The sequence below is a fragment of the Heterodontus francisci genome, chromosome 2, assembly GCF_036365525.1.
Source record: "Heterodontus francisci isolate sHetFra1 chromosome 2, sHetFra1.hap1, whole genome shotgun sequence".
NCBI lineage: Eukaryota > Metazoa > Chordata > Chondrichthyes > Heterodontiformes > Heterodontidae > Heterodontus > Heterodontus francisci.
Genome location: NC_090372.1, coordinates 144,242,171 through 144,267,376, shown reverse-complemented (window position 1 = coordinate 144,267,376; position 25,206 = coordinate 144,242,171). Strand labels below are relative to the sequence as shown.

General features: G+C 43.3%; 1 protein-coding gene across 2 annotated transcripts in view; it reads right to left on the bottom strand.

Moving 5' to 3' along the window:
- egfra (epidermal growth factor receptor a (erythroblastic leukemia viral (v-erb-b) oncogene homolog, avian)) overlaps positions 1 to 25,206 on the bottom strand; it is a 382,880-nt gene that overhangs the window by 10,549 nt on the left and 347,125 nt on the right. For both annotated transcript variants that reach the window (XM_068011578.1, XM_068011568.1), the window contains exons 21-26: positions 11,936 to 12,091; positions 10,571 to 10,646; positions 8,293 to 8,439; positions 4,963 to 5,060; positions 2,392 to 2,559; positions 544 to 588 (exon numbers count right to left, since the gene is read on the bottom strand). In XM_068011578.1, the coding sequence (XP_067867679.1) occupies positions 544 to 588; positions 2,392 to 2,559; positions 4,963 to 5,060; positions 8,293 to 8,439; positions 10,571 to 10,646; positions 11,936 to 12,091 (690 nt within the window). The remainder of the gene's footprint in view (positions 1 to 543; positions 589 to 2,391; positions 2,560 to 4,962; positions 5,061 to 8,292; positions 8,440 to 10,570; positions 10,647 to 11,935; positions 12,092 to 25,206) is intronic.

The following is a 25,206-nucleotide window of genomic DNA, read 5'->3' as shown; positions in this document are numbered from 1 at the left end:
CCTAAGTAGTTTGTTGAGTGATACAATTGATCCTAAAGTCCCAATGATCTAAATTAATTGACAGGAACAGTACAACTTTCCTGAAATACAAATTCCTGCTTCTACTCCAGATTCTGATAAGTCAAAGGCAACTTAACTAAGGTATAATTTTGACACTCCCCCCTGCCCCTTCCCCTACCTATTAGATTTTATAAACAAAGGTCATTCTGTTAAATTTAATGATATTATAATTGTTTTTATATGCTTTGATTTTAAAAACTTAAACAGTCCTTTAACATGAAACACCAACAATAAATGACCTTGCAAGGTTTGTAAGAATAGAAGTGCTCATCCACTTGTCTTTGTCCAAACTAATTGATTAGGTTGGTGGACACAAAAAGCTTGGTTAAGTACTGAATGTTGCTAAACAAGTGAGGTCTTGTGTGGTTAAATTTTCTATTGATTTAACAAAATGCAACTACTACTTAACATTTTTATCTTATCTGTGCTGATAATTGCTGCAGACACAGGAAATTGAAGACATGATTTTGCTTTTCTACTTACGCCATTTCTGCTAATTAATGTCGATGAGTCGTTGCTCGTCATACTCTGTTGGCAATAAATCACAAATAGAAGATAAGTGACGGGAAGAAACATTAATGAAACAGAAAGGAGACAGACCATTCAAAACTCTCTCGTAGCAAGATCCTTTTAATTATGATTCAGCTAAATTAGAATCCAGTTTTTCTTTGCTGAATAAAAGCATCATGTAGTATAAAATGATGTGATAAATCAAAATGGCAATAACAGCACATTACGATGTGCAGGACTATCAATATCAGCAGTTATAGTGCAGACATCAAACTAACTGAAAGTCAATGATATGAATTTATGGGACTGTAAACCATGTTCAGAATTTTCATCATCATGAATGAGAAGCTCCTAAAGTCAATCAAAATCATGCTCATCAAATTCCGACACCTAATGGGCTAATTCTGAGAGTTTAATGTATAAAGGTTCTAAAGCATAAATATTAAATGTTATTGCCCAAATTATCACTTCCCCCCCCCCCCCCCTTTCACATAAAACAAATTACTAGATATTATGGAGCTGAAAAGATAGTGTCAAGCTGGAGACAGATTCACCCATTCACATCATCACTGAATGGTCTGTTGAGAATAAAAGAGCAATACAAATATGGCAATAACACTGAAGGCTTATAGTCAGAATATTAAATCAGTGAACCAGAAAGTTTAATAAAGGGTCCGTCACCTGCCAGAATTTCAAGCTGTAAGTTGTTAATTTAGGTTGGAGACTTAAACAGTTCGACATGAAATTAAATTCCAAATGACAATACATAAATATTGGTCCCAATTTTGTGGTTAAAATAACCACAAAGCTATCAGTGCTCACTGTTATTAAAGAGTAAATTAAACAGCAACTTCTGGTGTCGTCACATGTGCAGTTAAACAGAAAAGTTGCTGTACAAGCTGCCCTGCTCCTTTTGAAGCTTCAATATAACGGTATAGTACTCAGCATTGAAACTTACAAAGGACGTGAAGTTGGGATACTTACATGATAGATACCCACTAAACATACCACAAAAAGTTAGGCCTATCCATACTAGTCTAAGAGAACTTTTAACGCTGTGATAAGTTTTAATTACTGCTAAAATACTTCTCTGGCTCTGAAAATTAACTTTTACAAGTTTCATTCTTTCACATTTGAATTATAGCTGGAGATTTTTAAAATCTTTTTCTTTTTGTGTCTTATTGCTCTCTCTTAATGTCAGCTTTCTTTCCCTCTTTTTATTTTCCTTTCTGTACATTGAATTAACTATTCTAACTTAGACCTCCTGGTTCAGACTGCATTGCTCAGTAAAGATTCTTCAATCTGATTGGTTAAGGAGATACACCATTGTTTTTCCTGCTCACACAGGTCCAAGATCCCCTGTAGAGGGCGCTGTGCTGCTTTGGATTTCTAATGACCACAAATTCCAGGGCTAAAGCCTGTAAAAGGTGTGTGGAGCTGTGTAATTGTAATGAATGACTGGTAATGTTTGTTTGCTGCTGACCGCAAAATCTGGGCGAATAAAAGCACTATTATTACAAGTTATCGGAGAAAGCATCTGCATGTTTTCCCCAACAGTTCAGACTAAGTCATGAGACTGGAACATGGAAAAATAGAGACAGTGAAACTTTACAATTCCGCATAGATGAGTAAAGTGTATTATGGCTATAATTGTCCCTTATAACAAAATTGCACGGAATTAATTTTTTAAAAACTGCAGTTAGTGCATAAATATAATTTACACTTGCTTTAAGAAACAGGTCCTGGCATTAGATTATATGCAATAGTGAAATAAGTGCAAAAAGGATATTGTCAAATTGATTCATTATTTGAGAAACTCACCACTGAGGCACATAATGGTGTCCTTGATGTGGAAGGACTATTGAAGAATCCTGGATGAGGAACAAGGTATTCATCGGCATCCACAATATCTTTCATATCTTCTTCTTCCATTAGGGTGCGATAAAATCTCGTGTCAGTTGGACTTGGTAGATTCATGCGATCATCACCCTAGCAGAACAATTAGCCTAATAAAACTTCATTCTGGACCACAGTAGAATCAGAAATCATGCTTTATTGAGGATTCAAGTAACATCCCAGTATTAGCTGTAAGTCAGGAAATGGAAGGGAGGAAGGAACTTAAGAAAACTACAATCACTAGGGAAGTGGTACTGAACAAATTGTTGTGGGCTGACAAGTCCCCGGGTCCTGATGGACTTCATCCTAGGGTGTTAAAGGAAGTGGCGAGTGAGATGGTTGATGCGTTAGTTTTAATTTTCCAAAATTCCCTAGCTTTGGGGAAGGTTCCATTAGATTGGAAAACAGCGAATGTAACTCCTTTATTCAAAAAGGGAGGGAGACAGAAAGCAGGAAAATACAGGCCAGTTAACTTAACATCTGTCTTAGGGAAAATGTTAGAAGCTATTATTAAAGACGGTTGTAGCAGGGCATTTAGAAAAATTCAAGGCAAGCAGGCCGAGTCAACATGGTTTTGTGAAAGGGAAATCATGTTTAACCAATTTATTGGAGTTCTTTGAGGGAGTTACATGTGCTGTGGATGAAGGGGAACCGGTGGATGTATTGTACTTAGATTTCCAGAAGGCATTTGATAAGGTGCCACATCAAAGGTTATTGCAGAAAATAAAAGCTCATGATGTAGGGGGCAATATATTGGCATGGATAGAAGATTGGTTAGCTAACAAGAAACAGAGAGTAGGCATAAATGGATCATTTTCTGGTTGGCAAGATGTAACGAGTGGTGTGCCACAGGGATCTGTGCTGGGGCCTCAACTTTTTACAATTTATATAAATGACTTAGATGAAGGGACCAAAGGTATGGTTGCTAAATTTGTTGATGAAACAAAGATAGGTAGGAAAGTAACTTGTGAAAAGGACATAAGAGGGCTGCAAAGGGATACAGATAGGTTAAGTGAGTGGGCAAAGACCTTGCAAATGGAGTATGATGTGGGAAAGTGTGAAATTGTCCACTTTGGCAGGGAGAATAAAAAAGCAGATTATCTAAATGGTGAGAGATTGCAGAGCTCTGAGATGCAGAGGGATCTGGGTATCCTAGTGCCTGAATCGCAAAAGGTTAGTCTGCAGGTACAGCACGTAATTAGGAAAGCTAATAGAATGTTATCGTTTATCGCGAGGGGAATTGAATACAAAAGTAGAGAGGTTATGCTTCAGCTATACGAGGCATTGGTGAGACCACATCTGGAGTACTGTGTATAGTATTGGTCTCCTTATTTAAGGAAGGATGTAAATGCATTGGAGGCAGTACAGAGAAGGTTTACTAGACAAATACCTGGAATGGGCGGGCTGTCTTACGAGGAAAGATTGGACAGGCTAAGCTTGTATCTGCTGGAATTTAGAAGAGTAAGAGGCGACCTGATTGAAACGTATAAGATCCTGAGGGGTCTTGACAGGGTGGATGTGGAAAGGATGTTTCCCCTTGTGGGAGAATCTAGAACCCAGGGTCCATGTTTAAAAATAAGGGGTCACCCATTTAAGACAGAGATGAAGAGAAATATTTTCTTTCAGAGGGTCATGAGTCTTTGAATGCTCTTCCTCAAAAGGCGGTGGAAGCAGAGTCTTTGAATATTTGTAAGGCAGAGGTAGATAGATTCTTGATAAGCAAGGGGACGGAAGGTTAATCTGGGGTAGGTGGAAATGTGGAGTAATCAGTTCAGCCATGAACTTATTGAATGGCGGAGCAGGCTCTAGGGGTCGAGTGACCTACTCCTGCTCCTAATTTGTATGTTCGTGTGTTTTATTTATGCAAATAAGGTAGAGATTCATAAGCAAAATAGTCTACACTCTTTAAAGGTGAAAAGATAGTTTAAAACTTTGGTTTCCAAAAAGACACATCTAAATATCACTTATTGTGATGCAGTTCCAATGCTGGTATAGTTTATAAAAGTACACTTAACATGTTATAGAAATTTAGAATATTTTCTATGGAAAGTAACCAAAATAATTGTAGACAATATTTGATATGAATTCTCTATCTTGTTAACATGGACAAGCAATTCACAATTTATAATCGCATGCTTATCACTTCAAGAAATGCCTTTGCTTCATTTGGAACATTTTAGAAAGTATAAAGGGTGCAACTGACAGATTCTAGCCAAGTCATCAAGATACAAAAACCTTTCTCCTAACACTCTTTCTGAATTGTTTACATAGTACAACCATCATATAGAAGCTCCTCCACAGAGACCACATTAAGCTTTTCAATGGCATGTAATGATGGTCAGAGCCCACTCGTCACTTTGACATGTACAGACAGCTCACACTCTGTAAGCACTTGTTTGCATGGTGGAAATCCAGAACAAGAATTCCCCTTTAAAGCAAGAACACAATAACCTTCTTTGCTACAGTCAGTGATCTCTGGTTTAAAAGTCCTTTTACCTGAATTACAAGGTAGCGTGGTGGATCTCGGGCCATTCGGGAGAATTCAGAGGTCAGCTCACGGAATCTCGGCCGACTTTCTGCATCAATCATCCAACCTAATTGACAAAGACAATTAAGGAGACATTTCACTCTGAGCTATAGATAGAAGTGCATAATCTCAAAGTTCACTGGATAAAACTCCTAGTCAGCACACAATACTTGTATAATTGATGCGATTAGGCAAGATTTAGGATGCGTAGGATGGGGAAGGAAACTGCAGGGGATGGGCACAATCGAAATGTGGAGCTTATTCAAGGAGCAGCTACTGCGTGTCCTTGATAAGTATGTACCTGTCAGGCAGGGAGGAAGTTGTCGAGCGAGGGAGCCGTGGTTTACTAAAGAAGTTGAAGCGCTTGTCAAGAGGAAGAAGAAGGCTTATGTTAGGATGAGACGTGAAGGCTCAGTTAGGGCGCTTGAGAGTTACAAGCTAGCCAGGAAGGATCTAAAGGGAGAGCTAAGAAGAGCAAGGAGAGGACACGAGAAGTCACTGGCGGATAGGATCAAGGAAAACCCTAAGGCTTTCTATAGGTATATCAGGAATAAAAGAATGACTAGAGTTAGATTAGGGCCAATCAAGGATAGTAGTGGGAAGTTGTGTGTCCAATCAGAGGAGATAGGGGAAGCGTTAAATGAATATTTTTCGTCAGTATTTACAGTAGAGAAAGAAAATGTTGTCGAGGAGAATACTGAGATTCAGGCTACTAGGCTAGATGGGATTGAGGTTCACAAGGAGGAGGTGTTAGCAATTTTGGAAAGTGTGAAAATAGATAAGTCCCCTGGGCCAGATGGGATTTATCCTAGGATTCTCTGGGAAGCCAGGGAGGAGATTGCAGAGCCTTTGTCCTTGATCTTTATGTCGTCATTGTCGACAGGAATAGTGCCGGAAGACTGGAGGATAGCAAATGTTGTCCCCTTGTTCAAGAAGGGGACTAGAGACAGCCCTGGTAATTATAGACCTGTGAGCCTTACTTCGGTTGTGGGTAAAATGTTGGAAAAGGTTATAAGAGACAGGATTTATAATCATCTTGAAAAGAATAAGTTCATTAGCGATAGTCAGCACGGTTTTGTGAAGGGTAGGTCGTGCCTCACAAACCTTATTGAGTTTTTCGAGAAGGTGACCAAACAGGTGGATGAGGGTAAAGCAGTGGATGTGGTGTATATGGATTTCAGTAAGGCGTTTGATAAGGTTCCCCACGGTAGGCTATTGCAGAAAATACGGAAGTATGGGGTTGAAGGTGATTTAGAGCTTTGGATCAGAAATTGGCTAGCTGAAAGAAGACAGAGGGTGGTGGTTGATGGCAAATGTTCATCTCTGGAGTTTAGTTACTAGTGGTGTACCGCAAGGATCTGTTTTGGGGCCACTGCTGTTTGTCATTTTTATGAACGACCTGGAAGAGGGTGTAGATGGGTGGGTTAGTAAATTTGCGGATGACACGAAGGTCGGTGGAGTTGTGGATAGTGCCGAAGGATGTTGTAGGGTACAGAGGGACATAGATAGGCAGCAGAGCTGGGCTGAGAGATGGCAAATGGAGTTTAATGCGGAAAAGTGTGAGGTGATTCACTTTGGAAGGAGTATCAGGAATGCAGAGTACTGGGCTAATGGGAAGATTCTTGGTAGTGTAGATGAGCAGAGAGATCTTGGTGTCCAGGTACATAAATCCCTGAAAGTTGCTACCCAGGTTAATAGGGCTGTTAAGAAGGCATATGGTGTGTTAGCTTTTATTAGTAGGGGGATCGAGTTTCGGAGCCACGAGGTCATGCTGCAGCTGTACAAAACTCTGGTGCGGCCGCACCTGGAGTATTGCGTGCAGTTCTGGTCACCGCATTATAGGAAGGATGTGGAAGCTTTGGAAAGGGTGCAGAGGAGATTTACTATGATGTTACCTGGTATGGAGGGAAGGTCTTACGAGTAAAGGCTGAGGGACTTGAGGTTGTTTTCGTTAGAGAGAAGGAGGAGGAGAAGTGACTTAATAGAGACATATAAGATAATCAGAGGGTTAGATAGGGTGGATAGTGAGAGCAAACACGAGGGGACATAGCTTTAAGTTGAGGGGTGATAGATATAGGACAGATGTCAGAGGTAGTTTCTTTACTCAGAGAGTAATAGGGGCGTGGAACGCCCTGCCTGCAACAGTAGTAGACTCGCCAACTTTAAGGGCATTTAAGTGGTCATTGGATAGACATATGGATGAAAATATAATAGTTTAGGTCAGATGGTTTCACAGGTCGGCGCAACATTGAGGGCCGAAGGGCCTGTACTGCGCTGTAATGTTCTAATGTTCTATAATCCCAGTTCCGGTAGATGTTCAATTGTTCATTGCTCACCACAACAAATCTAGTATTCCAGAAAATGCCAATCTCTTTCCACTAACGGCCTACTTGTAAAAAACTAAAACTTGTATGATAATTAAGCTTTTTCATTTTACATTCAGCAGTTACACAAGTGATCAAAAGCATGAAGGTGGATTGGTGCAAAGCCAAATCCATTTTCCCTGATGCAAAACTTGTAGTGTGAATGCACCATTGAACATAAGCGCACCAATTCTTGAAAGTTAATTATTCATTTATCAGTACTTATTGTTCCACAGATACACAAGGGGATTATAATTTTTTTGGCATGTTTGGATTTTATTCATTACGTGGAGAAAGACAGCAGGCAGAAGCTGTTTGTCTCAAAATTCATTAAACAAAAGCTAATTAAATCAAATGACACAATATAGTTTGCTTTTGTGAGAGCCTGATCATAAATTACACATTTACAAGAACAGATTATTAAACAATTGAAAATCATGGTGAATACAGCAGATACCCAAGAGCTAAAAACCAGATTTGTTTTTATATTACTCCTCTCCCCAATTTTCTTTGCCCTTCCAAAACAATTTTTGGCCAAACCAATTCAAAATATTAATTCATGGTGGGCGTGGTCTCTGCCGGCACGGTCGCTCTTCAGCATGTTACATATGTGAACTTAGCCTGGGGTTGTCAGCTGGTTAATTTAGCATTGGAACACATCATTTCCACACAAATTCACTAGTTATCAGTTAGGAACAAGAATCTTGTGGCACTGAGGCTAACCATAGTAATCTAGCATTACCTCTTGAGATCAATTAACATCAAATTTCAGGGATAACCCTTCTTGGTCTACAGGTCTTCTTTTCAGATTAGATAGTGCATTTACAAAAGCACCATTGGCAACTAAAGTTTTCTTAACTGCAATATTTGCTTCCACCCCACCATCACCTCACAATAAAGTTAGATATAACCAAAATATTCCTCTAAACAACTTACATTTAACCATGATCATATACACATCAATCGTACAGATCGGAGGTTGTGGCAACCGTTCTCCCTTCTCCAAGATAGATGGGATTTCACAGGCAGGAATTCCATCGTAGGGCTTAGACCCAAATGTCATTAGTTCCCAAATGGTCACACCTAAGAAAAAAATATATAATGTAGTTCAAAATCAGCAACACTTAATCACTCCAGAGTCTCTCGATAGCAATCAGAACTATTAGTAGCTCTTCACCTTCCTGGCCCAAGGACACTGAAAGCAACTGTTGGCCCCGAACCTCCAACACATTCCCATCTTCAGTGAGATAGTGAGCCATGGAACTAACCATTAGTTCGTTAATTGTGGTATAACACTCTGGAGATTAAGTCGGATACCTACCACATTCTTTAGTCTCCTCTAAATGGTGGTAACTATCACCCTGTCAGGTCATTATGTTCATGCTAAAATATTTATAAGCAAGATAATACACAGAAGTAGTAAAACACAGCAAGCTACTACTGAAAAGCTTCAAGATACAATCAGTCTAAAAGAGGCTAAAATATTTTCGTTAGAATGTATTTCTTATAGAGCCCTAAACCTGGCAAACTTTTCCATGTAATAGCCTGTTTCAGACTTCAGAATGCAATATGATATATGGGCAATGTAATTCTGACATCAAGCTCAGAGTCCAACTGCACTAACAAAATTGGGGTAATTTTTCGAAGTTAACACTCCTACGACAGAAATCTGCTTGATTGGCAGACAAATTGGACAATCATGAGTGGAGATCAACAAACCCAATTTGTGGCCCACCTGACAGGAGCACAGATCCATGCCAAGAAAGCCAACTGAAAGTTTAATCCATTGAGAAAAATGTTCAGCGTATACTTCAAACCGCTGGTCTCTGAATAAAGAGCTATCAATCAAGCAAATTTAGAGACACAGGGGGCTTATGGTATGGAGAATGACTTGACAAAAAGTATTTCTGGCTTTGCATATCTAATAATGGATGTTTAATTTCATTAGTATCAAGAGTAAAGAGATTTAAAAAGTTAGAACTGTTCCAGATTTTAAGCAAGTGAAAGGAGAGGGATGGGTGGGGGGGGGCGGTAGTGGGGGAAGAAAAACAAAAGGGAAGGTCTATGATAGGGTGGAGGGCAGGACAGATTAAATGACAAAAGGTGTCATGGTACAAAGTCAAAAGGAGTGGTAATGGGATAAGTAAAGAAACAAAAGATATGTCTGGATAAGGTCTGAAAGGCAGTATAGCAGCCATCCAAACACAAAGTAAAGGGATAAAGAAAGAAAGCGGGGTGGGGGGGGGGGGGGGGGGTGGAAATGAACCAGCAAAATAATACATGAAAAAGGGAAAAAAAAAGAAAAAGTGGGGGCAGAGGTTGTTTGGGCCCTGCCATTTAGTCCGGGATGGGAAAGGCTTCCTGCCCCAGGCCAACTGAAGCTCTTATGTGACCAATTAATGGCTACTTAAGGGCCTGTTGTCGCCTCCACCTCAATTTTGTGGAAGGCAGAAGGGCCTGCCGCCGTGGGGAGACACAAGGTAAAGCTCAGCGGCCTCTTAGTGGGTCAGGGGTGTCCTTTCTTTGGGGGCAATCCAGGTCCCCTGGACAGCACACCACACCCCCCCACCCCGGTGGCAATCGCTACACCTCAGGAAGACACCCCTCACCCTCCCAAACTGCCTAACCCCCACCCCGTCACCAAAGCCTGATTGAATGACTCCAGTGACCAATACCCCACTTACCTGTGCCGGGGTCTCCTCCAGTCTTTGGTGCTGCAGGATTTCCTGGCGTACCCACAGTTACCACTGCTCCCAGTGGCGCTGCTGTTACTGCAGAGCTGTCAGCCTTCCAATTGGCTGGAGGTTCTGGAGGTAGGAGCTCATCCCTTAAAGGGACGGCATCCCCAACAACAGGCAATTAATTGGCTGCCCACTGTTAAATAACTTCAGAGGTCTGACAGAGGGCCGAGGTGGAGTCGCCACCACCCCCCACCGCCTTCTGCCCTGCCACCTGTACCCATCACCAGAATAAGATGCAGTTCTGTATCTTAGTATTGCACTGCAATGTCAGCATAGATTTTGTACTCAAGTCACTTGCCTGGGGCTTGAATCCACAACTTTCTGACTCATAGCCGAGTGCTGTCACTGAGGCAAGGCTTAAACCTTGGAAGAGGATCACAAGCCTCACAGTCAAGAATACTACCAGTAAGCCAATGTTCAGACGTGATGGAATATTTCTCACATTTTAAAAAGTGAGAATTACAATAACTTACCGTAACTCCAGATGTCACTCTGATGGGTAAATGTCCTATGAAGGATTGATTCCAATGCCATCCATTTGATGGGCAACTGCGGAGAAGAGAATTTTTTTCATATTTAATAGCACCAATTAAATAGTCAACTTGCAGATCTGATTATCAAAAGATTTGACAGGTTTGATAGAAAAAAATGATTTCCTCTGGTGAAGAAGTCCAGAGTAAGGGAACCTTAAAAGTAGAGCTCGGCCATTCAGGAGTGATGTCAGGTAGTATTTCTTCACACACAGGATAGTGGAAATGTGGAACTCTCTCCCAAAAAGCTGTTGAACTAAGGTCGATAGAAAACTTAAAAACTGAGATTGATAGACTTTTGCTTGGTCAGGATATTAAGGGATATGGAACCAAGATGGGTAAATGGAGTTGAGATACAGATCAGCCAAGATCTAACTGAGTGGTAGAACAGACTTGAGGGGCTAAAGGCCTAATTCTGTTCCTAAAAATTCTTTGTAACTTATAAATAGATTTACAGAGCATTGTGCAATTTTAAAATCTGTTTAATATTAACTAGTGAAGCAGTATTGTAAGAAGTCAAAGATACACAGATGCAGGTTTGGACTCCAGAAAGCTAAGTTGCTGATTTATTTGGCTTTTTCTCCCCACTCTCTTTTAAAGAGTTGGTCTTTATTAATTTTTAACTCAGTTCAAATGACCAAAGTAAAAGCGAGCTTGCTTCCAGAGTACTGGTAACATCAGGGTAACCAGCTCACAAATTATTGAGCATCTGACAGGATTGACTTAATAGTAGTTAATATAAAACATTAACTCAAGGTCAGTCAGAATGTATATTATGCATTATTTAACTGTGTGCATGCCTATTGAGCATTAGTACAATTTCATATTCATAGAAGATTCAAGTCAGATCCCCTGCTAGCATATCAATTGTGTTTAAGCATTAAAAATACAACACAGAAAAACTACAAATACCAATATTAAATTAACCGTAGTTGTATTTCATGGTTTGATTTATTAAAAAGGTACTGTTAGGAGACTTCTTTTTTTTTATGAGCAGTCTGGTAAAATTCATCTATTTAACACTCAAAACAACCTGTACTTTCTGACTGCAACCAGAGCTCTGCTACGTTACTCTCCTCCTATTCCTTTGCCAACTTTGTGTTGCAAGGTTACCCATTCAATTACAAGGGTTTGTGGGACAGATGCAGATGGTCAACAGTCACCTCTTATTTCTAAGTGAATTCACTGCCAATGTGAGTTACTGTAGTGTCTAATTACAGTGGAACATATAGTATCACTAACTATCAATAATTAATCATGACACCTGTGCTCCATTCTAGCCTTTTATTTCGTGCTATCAGCTCTTACTTTGCCACCATCTTCATGGTATTCTTTTTCATCCACATCCAGGAGTCTGGCGAGTCCAAAGTCAGTAATTTTTATGTGCTGTGGCACCTTTACCAGAACATTCCGTGCTGCCAAATCCCGATGTACCAACCTTCGGTCTTCCAAATAGCTCATCCCCTGTAAAATGAAATGCACCATGTTTGTACTACAAGATTTTATAAATCAACTTCAGAATTGCTTCGACTGACTCCCCACCCCAAGAGGTTTAATGACATTAATCCCCCTTTTTTGCCCACATATTTCTTTTTAACTTACACACCTTCTGCAAGCAAGAGGACAAGGCAGGCCACATGATAGCAGGTTTACCCCAATGGTGCTTTTGGGCGGGCTCCGAAACAAACTCTAGTCAATGATAGGTAATCACTCTTCACCTGATTGTCCCTTTCTCCTCTACTCCTACCAAAAATGGGAATTAGAGCACTTGCACCTTCCCACAGCATCAAGGCTGAGACTGCCAACTCAAAAGAGTAGGACAACTGAACTTGCATCCCTTCACTCCATAGCACTGCTTATGGGTAGAACAATCCACTGTGGTGTCTCAATAAATGCATCTTTTCATTATTTTCTTAAAATTAACAATTCAAAAATGAGTTTAGTAGATGCTTGTCTGACAGTTAGGGGGCTGGATGTTTAGCCCCTGCCAGGGGCAGGAATGGAGGAAATCCATGCTACTAACCTGTGTGTCGGTTCCTCAGCTCCATCCCGCCGCCAGTCATTTTCTTGGGAGTTTGGGATGAGGGACCGGCACGGCTACTGCAGGCGGCGGTAGACAATTGTCCTATTAAAGGCCTATTAAGGCCTGTTAACGGAGGCTGACTGGGGTTTTCCTCCCAATGGCAGACCAGGGTGGGGGCAGGCAGTGCTCCAGACAAGGTTAGAGGCCTTCCCTGCCTGCCTGGGTCCAGTAGCAACAGCTGGCCACCCTGTAGAGGGTTCCCTCAGCCCTCCCATAGTGGTGGCCTGGCTCCAAAGGCCATTTTTAATTTAAAGTTTGAAAACGTTGGAGAGAGTGCGCCTCCATTTTGAAGCGCCCTCGCCCTCACTTACCTGACATTGTATCCTGCTGCTGCTTTCAAGCTGGAAGGACTCTGCTTCGCCCTCCAGCTTCGAGAGCCCACCAGCAGTCCTTAATTGGACAGTGATCCTGCCCTTTGGCCATTATTTGGCCACTCCGTGGAAAATCAAATTGAATGACTGTTTCCTACACAGTGCAGGCTTCTGATCCCCATATGAGCCTGACAACGGGGTTCAGAAATCCACAAGGGAAAACCTACTCCTAGTCTTGGATGAGCCACAATTTCCTCCAGCTAAAATTAGGGAGCCTGAAGCCATTACCTTCGAACCCCACCCACAAACTCCAGACCATCATCACTGACTCTATCCCCCTCCATAGCCACCACCTTGGGGTGAACCACAGTCATAAATTATACTGTGGGAAGCTTAATGTTGATAGTGTTCTGGACCATAAGATCATTAGAAATAGGAGCAGTAGTAGGCCATTCAGCCCTTCAAGCCTGCTCCGCCATTCAATTAAGATCATGGCTGATGTGACTGTGGCTTTAACTCCACTTTCCTGCCTGCTCCCATAACCCTCGACTCCCTTGTATATTAAAAATCCAAACATTTCTGAAATATACTCAGTTTCTTCCAGTTCATTCATAATATGCTGGTCAGGTCCCATCCCTCAATTGACCTATGCCTGCATGGAGCTGCCTTGGATCATATTAAGTTTAATCGCAAAGATGAGTTGTAACAGTTGAGTCTTAGAAATAGTTTTAAAACATTATAAATTTTCAGTAGAATACACTTTTTTTTTAAACCAGTGTTTTAATATGGATACCTGTGTTTGATGCATAATCTGTTAAAAAATTAGAAAAGTGCAGTAAATATTCCAACAATTTTTTTTAAAACAAGTACATTGCTTGTTTAAGTAGCCTATTTTAAATACTATAAATTCTACATCAGAAGTTATGGGACTGAAGCTCATTGTTGGGGAGATACAGGAAAGATTGACTAGATTGCACATTATCTCCCTGTACAGCAAATGTTGCAGTTAAATGGATAGCTAATGACCTCTATACATATATATAGAGAGAGAGAGAGAGAGAGAGAGAGCATATAGTTAATTACCTTTCATAGCAGGAGAAGACTGCACAAAACTGTGCAAGAATTAATTTTGGATTCTACCATTTTAAACACAGAAAAGACACTCTTAAGCAATAAGATAAAATGGAGAAACAGCATGGTTATTTATATTAATTTATACACAAAAGATAAAATTCACACTTTCATGAAACACATCCAACACTGAAGTACTAATTCTTAAAATCAAATTGACTGATTGTAATGTTTGTGAATAGTCATAGAGAGATATAGCACTAAAACAGGTCCTTTGGCACACCGAGTCTGTGCCAACCATCAACCTCCCATTTAAACTAATCCCATATCCCCTACCACAATTCTCCTACCACCTGCCTACACTAGGGGCAATTTATAATGGCCAATTTATCTATCAGCCTGCAAGTCTTTGGCTGTGGGAGGAAACCGGAGCACCCGGCGGAAACCCACACGTTCACAGGGAGAACTTGCAAACTCCGCACAGGCAGTACCCAGAACCGAACCCAAGTCGCTGGAGCTGTGAGGCTGCGGTGCTAACCACTGCGCAACCCTTAAATACATGATAATATTTTCACAGAATTGCTACAGTAATGTTCAAAATCCTGTCGCTATGTTTAAAAGTTTATTTTGGATCATTGGGAGCATATTGAAATTTATGAATTGCTTATCCCACAACTGAAACAAATTAAAAAATTTAAATATATGAACAAGTAATTACGATTATCATTCTTCAATCATTAATAGTGAAACAAACGGACAGCAATAAAATTCACATTCAAATTCACAACAGCAATGACTGTCTTGATGCCATTTTCAAATTAACCTCTGAAATTAACCTTATTCTAGATACTATAAAATCAGTTAACAGAAATACTATATAAAATATTAGTGCATTGTAGAAGCAGATTTTCTTGTCGCTCGATTTACCCTGAGGGAAAAGATAATTAGCTTTGGGCAACTGAGGCCGATGAGGACAGCAAGTTTGAACACAAGACCACAGCTGAGTTAGGAAAGTTACAGTATAGATTTAAAGTGTAAAATTTATGCCAACGAGGGAGTACTTGTAGAGGCAGTCGGCTGAATTTTATGAGTGCACCACAGTTCGCGGCAGCGCATGCTAAGAACGGCGTGCATCCCATGTGGATGCGCTGTCCCTGAGCCCCCGCGATATTACGTGTGGGGTCTCATTTAAATCGAGGGGGCGGAGTGGCCGCCCCCAATGACATAGAGGCCCTGGTAACCATGTCCGGCGTCACCGCCCTTACAAAGAAGTTTAATTTTTGAAGGGTATAAAATAAAAGATTTTTAATACATTTAAAGATAAGTGATGGAGGCCCTTCCCCAACCGACCCCCCCTTGAAATGTTGTTTGTTCCAAAACCCGAACTTTCCCCCCCAACCTCCAATTTTTTGCCCTTCAACCCCTTCCCACCATCCCCACATCCAATAAAAATTGATTTCCCCCCTTCTCCACCCCTCCTGCCCTGAAAATTTTATTACTCCCCCCTCCCCACCAGGTTTTCGCCTGGAACTCCATATGGAGTTCTGAAGGGGTGCGAAGGCCGAATGGCGGCCGTAACATTGGAGTGGGACGGCTGCCACCTGCAGGTAAGTTTATTTGCATACTTTAATTGTTCATTTTCATATGGTGACGAAGGCCACACCGAGGTGCCGCTGCTACCGTTAATATGTGGTGGGCCCTGTTCGGCGTTGTGAGTCGAGGCGGGCCTCTCCCCGTGGCATTTTACCAGTCCTCACGCCGTGACCCGCGGCATCGAGGGGCCAGTAAAATTCAACCCAGTGAATCAGCAGGCACTCGGAGAATATTTCTTGCTCTCACAAAATATTACTTTCATACTAGTAGAGACCTGCAAAGCATTTGTGGTCAAATTAGTATCTTTCCTGCAATAGTACTTCTTTAAATATGGGATTTCTAGTTATTCTTACATCAAAGACTTTAACAGAATCAAAACTTCTCACTGGCAAAAACTACACAAAGCTGTCCATGTGTCAAAACAGGCCTGGGAACATAAATAAAAATGTTGTCAACAGTCTGGCTTTGTGACTTGTTTATAGTCATAGACTTTGAAAGTCTAATTGGAAACTGTTTCTCCTGAGTTTAAAAGGCAGGTTTACATCTGATGGGCTCAATATTATTTGAGAAATAAACACTCTATTTCTATGAAATCTGCCTGCTGTAATTTCAGCATCTATATCATCAAAGAAATCAGCTTCCTAAATACCAATCTTGTTCCATTACAGATCCTTGTTTAGGATTCAAGTTTCACAGTAACATTATAACTGCTCCTTCCATGAGTCTAAGTTTGTGTGGTGGCATGCCCATTGGAATTAGACTGTGTAGAACCTCTGGAGGGTATAGACTGTTATCATCTTCTCTTGTCTATAGAATTGACTCTGATGTCTTCTTTTAATTCACTGGCAGCTTTTCTAAAACTTTGTCATTCAAATCTAGTAAATATCCATTTTTAGCACAAAGGATAACAAGTTGTATCAAATAATTGTCCCTGCTATTTTGCCACACTTAACCAATTCCATCATCTCATCCACAACTCCCATGCCACTCCTCCCATGCTACCCCCTTCCTCCCATGCCATCCCCATCCCATTCCTTCCATCCCTCCCTTTCCATCCACATCCTTCCTATCAATTCCATCCCATCCCTCACGGAAAAAAATCCCTCCAGCCAGGGTAATTCTTGTTGGGCTCCCCCATCTTCTGCTGTTTTTATTCTCCACAAACCCCGTTGCTACCCCCACCAACCGTTAGCAGCTGCACATATGGCAAATGCTCCAATCTTCTGGCACCCCCAAGCCTCCGCGTGCTCCAGGCACCACCCACCAAATTAACCCACAAACAGACGCTCCTTAAACTGACCAATCAAAGCAATCCGCACAGTTAAAAACGGAGTATTATTCCGACAAATTTTGGGAAATGCACAACTACTAACAACTTTCTTTTGTTTCTTCATCACATTTCTTAAGTTTGTTTCTATTATAAAGCAAAATTTAATTCTATTTATATAAATGAAGTGTATTCTACATTTAATAATGTAAACCATATTATGAACCAAAGAAAGAACTGTCAGGACATCCAAGTACTATTATAATAAACCACACTTACGAAGTATCAGTGAAATGATTCTCTGCCGATAATTTAAATGTCCTGAAATGCACATAAAATCACAAAGGCAGAAAATGCTGGAAATACTCAGTAGGTCTGGCAGCACCTGGGGGAAAGAAACAGAGTTAACATTTCAGGTCAACGACTTTCATTAGAACAGATGAAAGGTCATCAACCTGAAACTCTGGTCAGGATTTCAATTCCGGGGTCAGGACCCTGATGTCACGTTAATTGGCCTAGAGTTGCGTTTCCCCACCCAATTAGCAGCGGCAGGTGCAGGAGGGAGGCGGGACAGTCAGCAGTGGGCCCGACTTAAAGGGCAAGTGGCCACCATTGCTGAGGTTGCTGTTTGCCCTCACGATGCAAGGAGGAGCTGAGCAGAGGGCAGTGGGCAGGGAGGGCAGTGGGCAGGGAGGGCAGTGGGCAGGGAGGGCCCCTGTTTTTCTGATACCCCACTGCAGGTGCTGCTGGGGGCAGTGACTGAGTGCAAAAACATCCAGTTCCCTGCCAGTGGCAACAGAAAGCCTGTAAAGCTCACCTAGAGAGCACGGCTGGAGGTGGCTCATGAGGTCAGCAGCAGAGGAGTAGTGAGGAGGAACTAGGTGCAGTGCTGGAAGTGTTTCACTAACCTTGTTAGGTCTGGAAAGGTGAGTCCAAAGATAGACCCAGATGGCATGCCTCCTGATCACCAATCACCAGAATGCAAAAGCGAGGGGCATCCTGAGGACGCATAGAGTTCTGCTGACCATGGAAGAGATGTGTGCTCAGCAGCCTTGATCAGCCGTAAGCATAGGTCAGAACCTTGCTGCTGTTGAACAGGAGGCTGGAGTGCAGACTGCATCATCTTATGCAAATGAAAAGCTGCAAGTGATGAGGGAGAGAAGCACTGTCCTAGAGGTATCTTTCTTCACCTTGGAGGCCAAACGGGAGATGAATGCCAAGGAGAGCGAGAGGGCACGTTTGGACAGTGGGGTGCCCCAGCTCATGGCACTGACACATCTTGAGCAGCCAGCCCTTGATCTGGCCAGAGTCGCAAGCCACCAGGACATTGGAGGTGAACAAAGAACAAAGAAAATTACAGCACAGGAACAGGCCCTTCGGCCCTCCAAGCCTGCGCCGATCCAGATCATCTATCTAAACCTGTCGCCTATTTTCTAAGGGTCTGTATCTCTTTGCTTCCTGCCCATTCATGTATCTGTCTAGATACATCTTAAAAGACGCTATCGTGCCCGCGTCTACCACCTCCACTGGCAACGCGTTCCAGGCACCCACCATCCTCTGCGTAAAGATACTTCCACGCGTATCCCCCCTAAACTTTTCCCCTTTCACTTTGAACTCGTGACCCCGAGTAATTGAATCCCCCACTCTGGGAAAAAGCTTCTTGCTATCCACCCTGTCTATACCTCTCATGATTTTGTACACCTCAATCAGGTCCCCCCTCAACCTCCGTCTTTCTAATGAAAATAATCCTAATCTACTCAACCTCTCTTCATAGCTAGCGCCCTCCATACCAGACAACATTCTGGTGAACCTCCTCTGCACCCTCTCCAAAGCATCTACATCCTTTTGGTAATGTAGCGACCAGAACTGCACGCAGTATTCCAAATGTGGCCAAACCAAAGTCCTATACAACTGTAACATGACCTGCCAACTCTTGTACTCAATACCCCGTCCGATGAAGGAAAGCATGCCGTATGCCTTCTTGACCACTCTATTGACCTGCGTTGCCACCTTCAGGGAACAATGGACCTGAACACCCAAATCTCTCTGTACATCAATTTTCCCCAGGACTTTTCCATTTATTGTATAGTTCACTCTTGAATTGTATCTTCCAAAATGCATCACCTCGCATTTGCCCGGATTGAACTCCATCTGCCATTTCTCTGCCCAACTCTCCAATCTATCTATATTCTGCTGTATTCTCTGACAGTCCCCTTCACTATCTGCTACTCCACCAATCTTAGTGTCGTCTGCAAACTTGCTAATCAGTCCACCTATACTTTCCTCCAAATCATTAATGTATATCACAAACAACAGTGGTCCCAGCACGGATCCCTGTGGAACACCACTGGTCACACGTCTCCATTTTGAGAAACTCCCTTCCACTGCTACTCTCTGGCTCCTGTTGCCCAGCCAGTTCTTTATCCATCTAGCTAGTACACCCTGGATCCCATGCGACTTCACTTTCTCCATCAACCTACCATGGGGAACCTTATCAAACGCCTTACTGAAGTCCATGTGTATGACATCAACAGCCCTTCCCTCATCAATCAACTTTGTCACTTCCTCAAAGAATTCTATTAAGTTGGTAAGACATGACCTTCCTGCACAAAACCATGTTGAAGAAACAGGAGTCCAACATAGACAGGGTTAACAGATCTCAACATCCCCAGGTTCAGGGGATGCATAGCAATTCTCCCCATGTAACAAACTGTCAATGCATAAGCTGCAATCTCATTATTTTAAGTAGCAGAAGCATCAGTTGACTATCTTAATCTCTCATGGCCACCTTATTATGCCTCCCATAGGGCCAGCTGCAGAGGGGCAGAAATCCACATAACACCAACAAATTCCCAAGCAGTTAGAGGAGGAAAACACCTCGGAGCCTGCACTGTCACATCTTTCTTGCGCATCTGCACAAGTGCACATACTCACGCTTCAGTGGATCCTCGCGCATTATTAGAGAGGATGGCACAGGGTGAACAGCACATCACTTCAGAGCAGGAGGAAACAGGGGAGGCAGAGTCGACTGTGGCCAGTCTCCCTTGCAGGATGGAAGACAGGCCCAGCCCAGCTCTGCAGATGCAGAGCCTCGGTAGTCACGAAACAGGCAATTTGAGATGTGAACCCACATTTGGAGTTACCCGAGGCATTGAGGAGTCATGGGATGAGAATGGAGGAGTCCATTCATCTCATGTGCTCCACAATGCCTCAGTACTTTGAGCGCATGAACACCTCCCTTGAGAGAGTGGCCAACCTCATGGAGAGCCATATGAGGCAGCATTCTGAGCGAATGCAGGAACAGTGCACTGACATGCACAGAATGCATGCCGCAGTTAGTAGCATTGATCGGTCGCTTGCACAAGTGGAACAACGAAGTATGGAATGGATGATGCTGTGACCCAGCTACTGGTTCCCTCAACGATTAAAGGTGCTATGAAAGGGGTGAGGTGACAGTTGATGATGAGGGGGCCACTCCTCACAGGGCTCCTGTAAAATTACACCCTGTTACAGAGGGTGCCCCTACAGTGATATTGGTGCAGCTGTCTTTGGTGTTGGTCCCTGGTACCTTCACACCGAGGGAAAGAGCCTTGGACATCTCAGTCCCAGACAGGCACTAGTGAGCAGTCTATCTCCACCTCATCCTCAGCCATGGGGGAGCAACTCACAGGAGTGGCCATGAGCACAGGCCACCATGTTGGTAATGCCACTTAGTGGTCACTTGGTTGTGTCTGTTGCAAATAATATCACACTGTAGTTCGATAAGGCACTGGGCACGTTGTTGCACTAAGGCAGACTTGTACATCTTCATTTCATCATGGTGAAAGGCAAGTGAAGGGGAAAAAAGAATTAGCAAAGCAAAGGAGTGCATTGGGGAAGAGTGTGTCTGGACGAAAATGGCCCTAGTGTCCCTGCCATCCTGAGCCTACCACGGTAACATCCCTGCAAAGCATGGGGACTGTTCTCCAGTTTGCCTTTAGCCTCCTCCTCATCATTGTCATTTTCATCCTGTTCCTCCTCTGAGGAGCTGTGCCATTCCAGTGCTTCTCCCTCTTCAAGATCAGCACCTCTCTGGAGTGCCATCTTATGGAGAGCACAGCAGACTACCACAATGCACGAGACCCTTGAGGGAGTGTACCGAAGGGCGTCACCTGACCAGTCAAGGCACCAGATCCTCACCTTTAAGAGGCCGATGGCCTGCTCAATGATCCTTGTGCTCAGGTGGCATTGGTTGTAGTGTTTCTCAGCCTCCGTGGCAGGGTAATGCACCGGAGTCATCAGCCATCTCTTCAAGGGATAAGCCTTATCTACTAACAGCCATCTATGGATTTATGATGCCGCCATGAAGAGTTGCAGCACCTGTGATTGGCGAAGGATGAAGACATCATGGCAGTTTCCAGGATAGCTTGCACACACCTGCATGAAGCTCTTGCTGTGGTCACATACCAGCTGAACATTTGGGGAGTGGAATTCCTTCCTGTTGCCGAATCTCCCTGCTTGTTATCGCGATGCCTTGATTGCCTCACGAGTATAATCAATGATCCCCTGCACCTGAGGGAATCTGGTGACAGAGGCAAATCCCATTGCGCTTAGAGCTTGAGTGCTGCTATCCACCTGAAATTCAATGTAATCCTCTTCCCTCCGGAACAGAGCATCCATCATCTCCGTGATGCAATGATGTGCTGCTGCCTGTGAGATGCTGCTGCCTGTGAGATGCCACCAATGTCTGCTGCTGTTGCTTGGAAGGACCCGGTTGCAAAAAAAGTGCAAGGCCACTGTGACTTTTACAGTCATGGGAAGGCCATGGTGATGGTTTCTGCGAAAACTCAGATGAACCTCAACAAAGACACAGAAGTCAGCAACCATCTGCTGGACAGGCGCAGCCATCCGCAGCACTGACACTCCGATATGTCCAGGTAGTTTTTCCTTTGGCAGTAGACCCTCTGCTGAGGGTATTGCCTCCATTGCCTTCCTGCCTTCATTCTTGACCCCTGCGCACTTGCTGCCTGTGCTCCTGTAGGTGCTGCTCCTCAATGCTAGTCAATCCTATCTCAGAGTAGCTTAATCCTATTTCCTGTTGGGTCCTTCCTTCCTTTCAATTGGAATGTGCAGTCTTCCTGAACCATCCCCCGCCACCAACCACTGCCCCCCCCACCCACCCCGCATGAACCCATGAGCTCAGTAAGCAGAGATACCAGTCCACTCCCCCACCCTGCAAAGCCACCACCATCTGCCCCCCCCCTTCAAGAGTGAGGGGTTATGACAGATAACTCTCTTGACTCTGTACACTAGTTGCCTGCAATTGAGGGCCTTTTCTGGCCCATCTCTCTTTCTGGTCCATGCTCTTGGCATATCCTTTTAAATTCGAGTGTTCCAGTTTTGTTTTGGGAAACCGGCACGCCGACCCAAGTCTCCAGTTTAAGTGACCTCCCACCCTCGGATTGAAATAAAAATCCTGCCTGTTAACTCTGTTTTCACTCTCCACAGATACAGCCAGACCTGCTGAGTATACCTAGCATTTTCTGTCTTTGAAATCCGATTTCCAGCATCTGCAGTATTTTGCGCTTGCGTGTAGAGTTACTCTGGCTATACCACTGTAGTGAACAGATTACCTCGATTTTCAAGCAATTTGGAGCATGGAAAGATACTGAGTAGCTTGGAATTTATTACTGCTGAAGCTCAATGCTCATTTCAGGCTGCTTACAACTTCCCTTCCTCCCTCCTGTAACTTTAAATCCTAGATTAGACTCTTGACTTTGGATCCCTATAGAGACAGTGTGGGATAATATACTGGATTCAGAATGGGCCCAGCCTAAACTCGATTTCTTCATCCCTTTTGATGCATCAAGTTGAACTTGTGTGCAACATTCCCGCTAAGCTGCGCAGCTGCGTATCCGCACAGCAGTGTAATAGGTAATCTGCAGGCCTTGCTTCCTGATTAATAATGCACGTGCGCGGCCGTGCAAAAAAATTTAAGGCACCGCAGAGTGAAATTTTAAAGGCAACACTACTTGTGTGGACTGCAATTTGTAAGCGAATTGTGCCCATGTTAGTGAGTCCAAGTCTCCTATGAACCCAAAACCAATGAATGTCTGTTTGTATACTGTTAGCATGATAGCCTGTCACAGGCTACAAAAATATCCCTTAATCACAGTACATAACAGCCAATTGTATCTGTTCTGCTCTGAAATCGCTTCTGAGGAACAGATGCAAGACAGGTAAAGGGGTACTAATCCTATGCTCCCATTCTGCTTCTCAATAGCACTGAGCACAAACTTCCTCTGCAGCTTTTCTGGTGTCTATGCACAATTCAGCATAGCGGCACCTCATCAGACCTCTTTCCTATCCTGAGTGGCGTGAAACAGGGCTGTGTTCTCACACCCACACTGTTTGGGATTTTCTTCTCCCTGCTGCTCTCACATGCGTTCAAGTCTTCAGAAGAAGGAATTTTCCTCCACACAAGATTAGGGGGCAGGTTGTTCAACCTTGCCCGTCTAAGAGCGAAGACAAAAGTACGGAAAGTCCTCATCAGGGAACTCCTCTTTGCTGACGATGCTGCTTTAACATCTCACACTGAAGAGTGTCTGCAGAGTCTCATTGACAGGTTTGCGGCTGCCTGCAACAAATTTGGCCTAACCATCAGCCTCAAGAAAACGAACATCATGGGACAGGACGTCAGAAATGCTCCATCCATCAATATCGGTGACCACGCTCTGGAAGTGGTTCAAGAGTTCACCTACCTCGGCTCAACTATCACCAGTAACCTGTCTCTTGATGCAGAAATCAATAAGCGCATGGGAAAGGCTTCCACTGCTATGTCCAGACTGGCCAAGAGAGTGTGGGAAAATGGCGCACTGACATGGAACACAAAAGTCCGAGTGTATCAAGCCTGTGTCCTCAGTACCTTGCTCTATGGCAGCGAAGCCTGGACAATGTATGTCAGCCAAGAGTGACGTCTCAATTCATTCCATCTTCGCTGCCTCCGGAGAATACTTCGAATCAGGTGGCAGGACCGTATCTCGAACACAGAGGCCTCGAGGTGGCCAGCATCCCCAGCTTATACACACTACTGAGTCAGCGGCGCTTGAGATGGCTTGGCCATGTGAGCCGCATGGAAGATGGCAGGGTCCCCAAAGACACATTGTACAGCGAGCTTGCCACTGGTATCAGACCCACTGGCCGTCCATGTCTCCGCTTTAAACACGTCTGCAAATGCGACAGGAAGTCCTGTGACATTGATCACAAGTCGTGGGAGTCAGTTGCCAGCGATCGCCAGAGCTGGCGGGCAGCCATAAAGGCGGGGCTAAAGCGTGGCGAGTCGAAGAGACTTAGCAGTTGGCAGGAAAAAAGACAGAAGCGCAAGGGGAGAGCCAACTGTGTAACAGCCCCGACAAACAAATTTTTCTGCAGCATCTGTGGAAGAGTCTGTCACTCTAGAATTGGCCTTTATAGCCACTCCAGGCGCTGCTCCACAAACCACTGACCACCTCCAGGCGCTTACCCATTGTCGCTCGAGACAAGGAGGCCAAAGAAGAAGAAGATGCCTGAAGAGGACTCAACAATGTAAATTTCATTCAAATGAATGCCAGAGAGTGTTGCATTCTAATGTCCTCTTTAATGGCACTTGCAGTTCAGGGGCAAACTGCGCGTAGAAAAACCTGGAGCTGCTGAATTCAGAGCTCTTGGACCGTGCACCTTGTACTATGCCACCAAGAATATAAAGAGCAGCCTCACTGTCAAACCAGTACCCTCCTCCATTTCCTTAAGTGAAGACATTCCAATTAATTCCACAGTGGGAGAGAAACCCTGCCTAGTATGCCTGTCTGTCTTCTCCACAGTACTGCAGCCTTGGCCCTCTCTCCACAATACTGTCTAAACACATACAGCTTGCCTTAAACAATCTGTCTGATATCAGTCTATGAAGTACAATATAAACATACTGCACTAAACCTGATGAATAAATGCATGTGAAAGGTCAAAAACCTGTTTACTAGATACTTCAAAGAGAGAGGGCAAAGTTTGAAGAGAGAAGAAAGGAATATTTTAAGTGCAAAATACTTTAACAAAGTACTAAAGGATGCACTTGGAGTTAAATCCTTTTGTGTCATGCTATTTCATTTGTCAAAAAATGAGTTCCTTTCCTAGACTAACTTTTTCAACTGTATATAAATACATTTTAAAACCTAGAAGTAGTTTATTCTTCAGCCAGTAATAGATTATTAAATGACCATCGTAAAGTGGTTTAAAAAAGTTA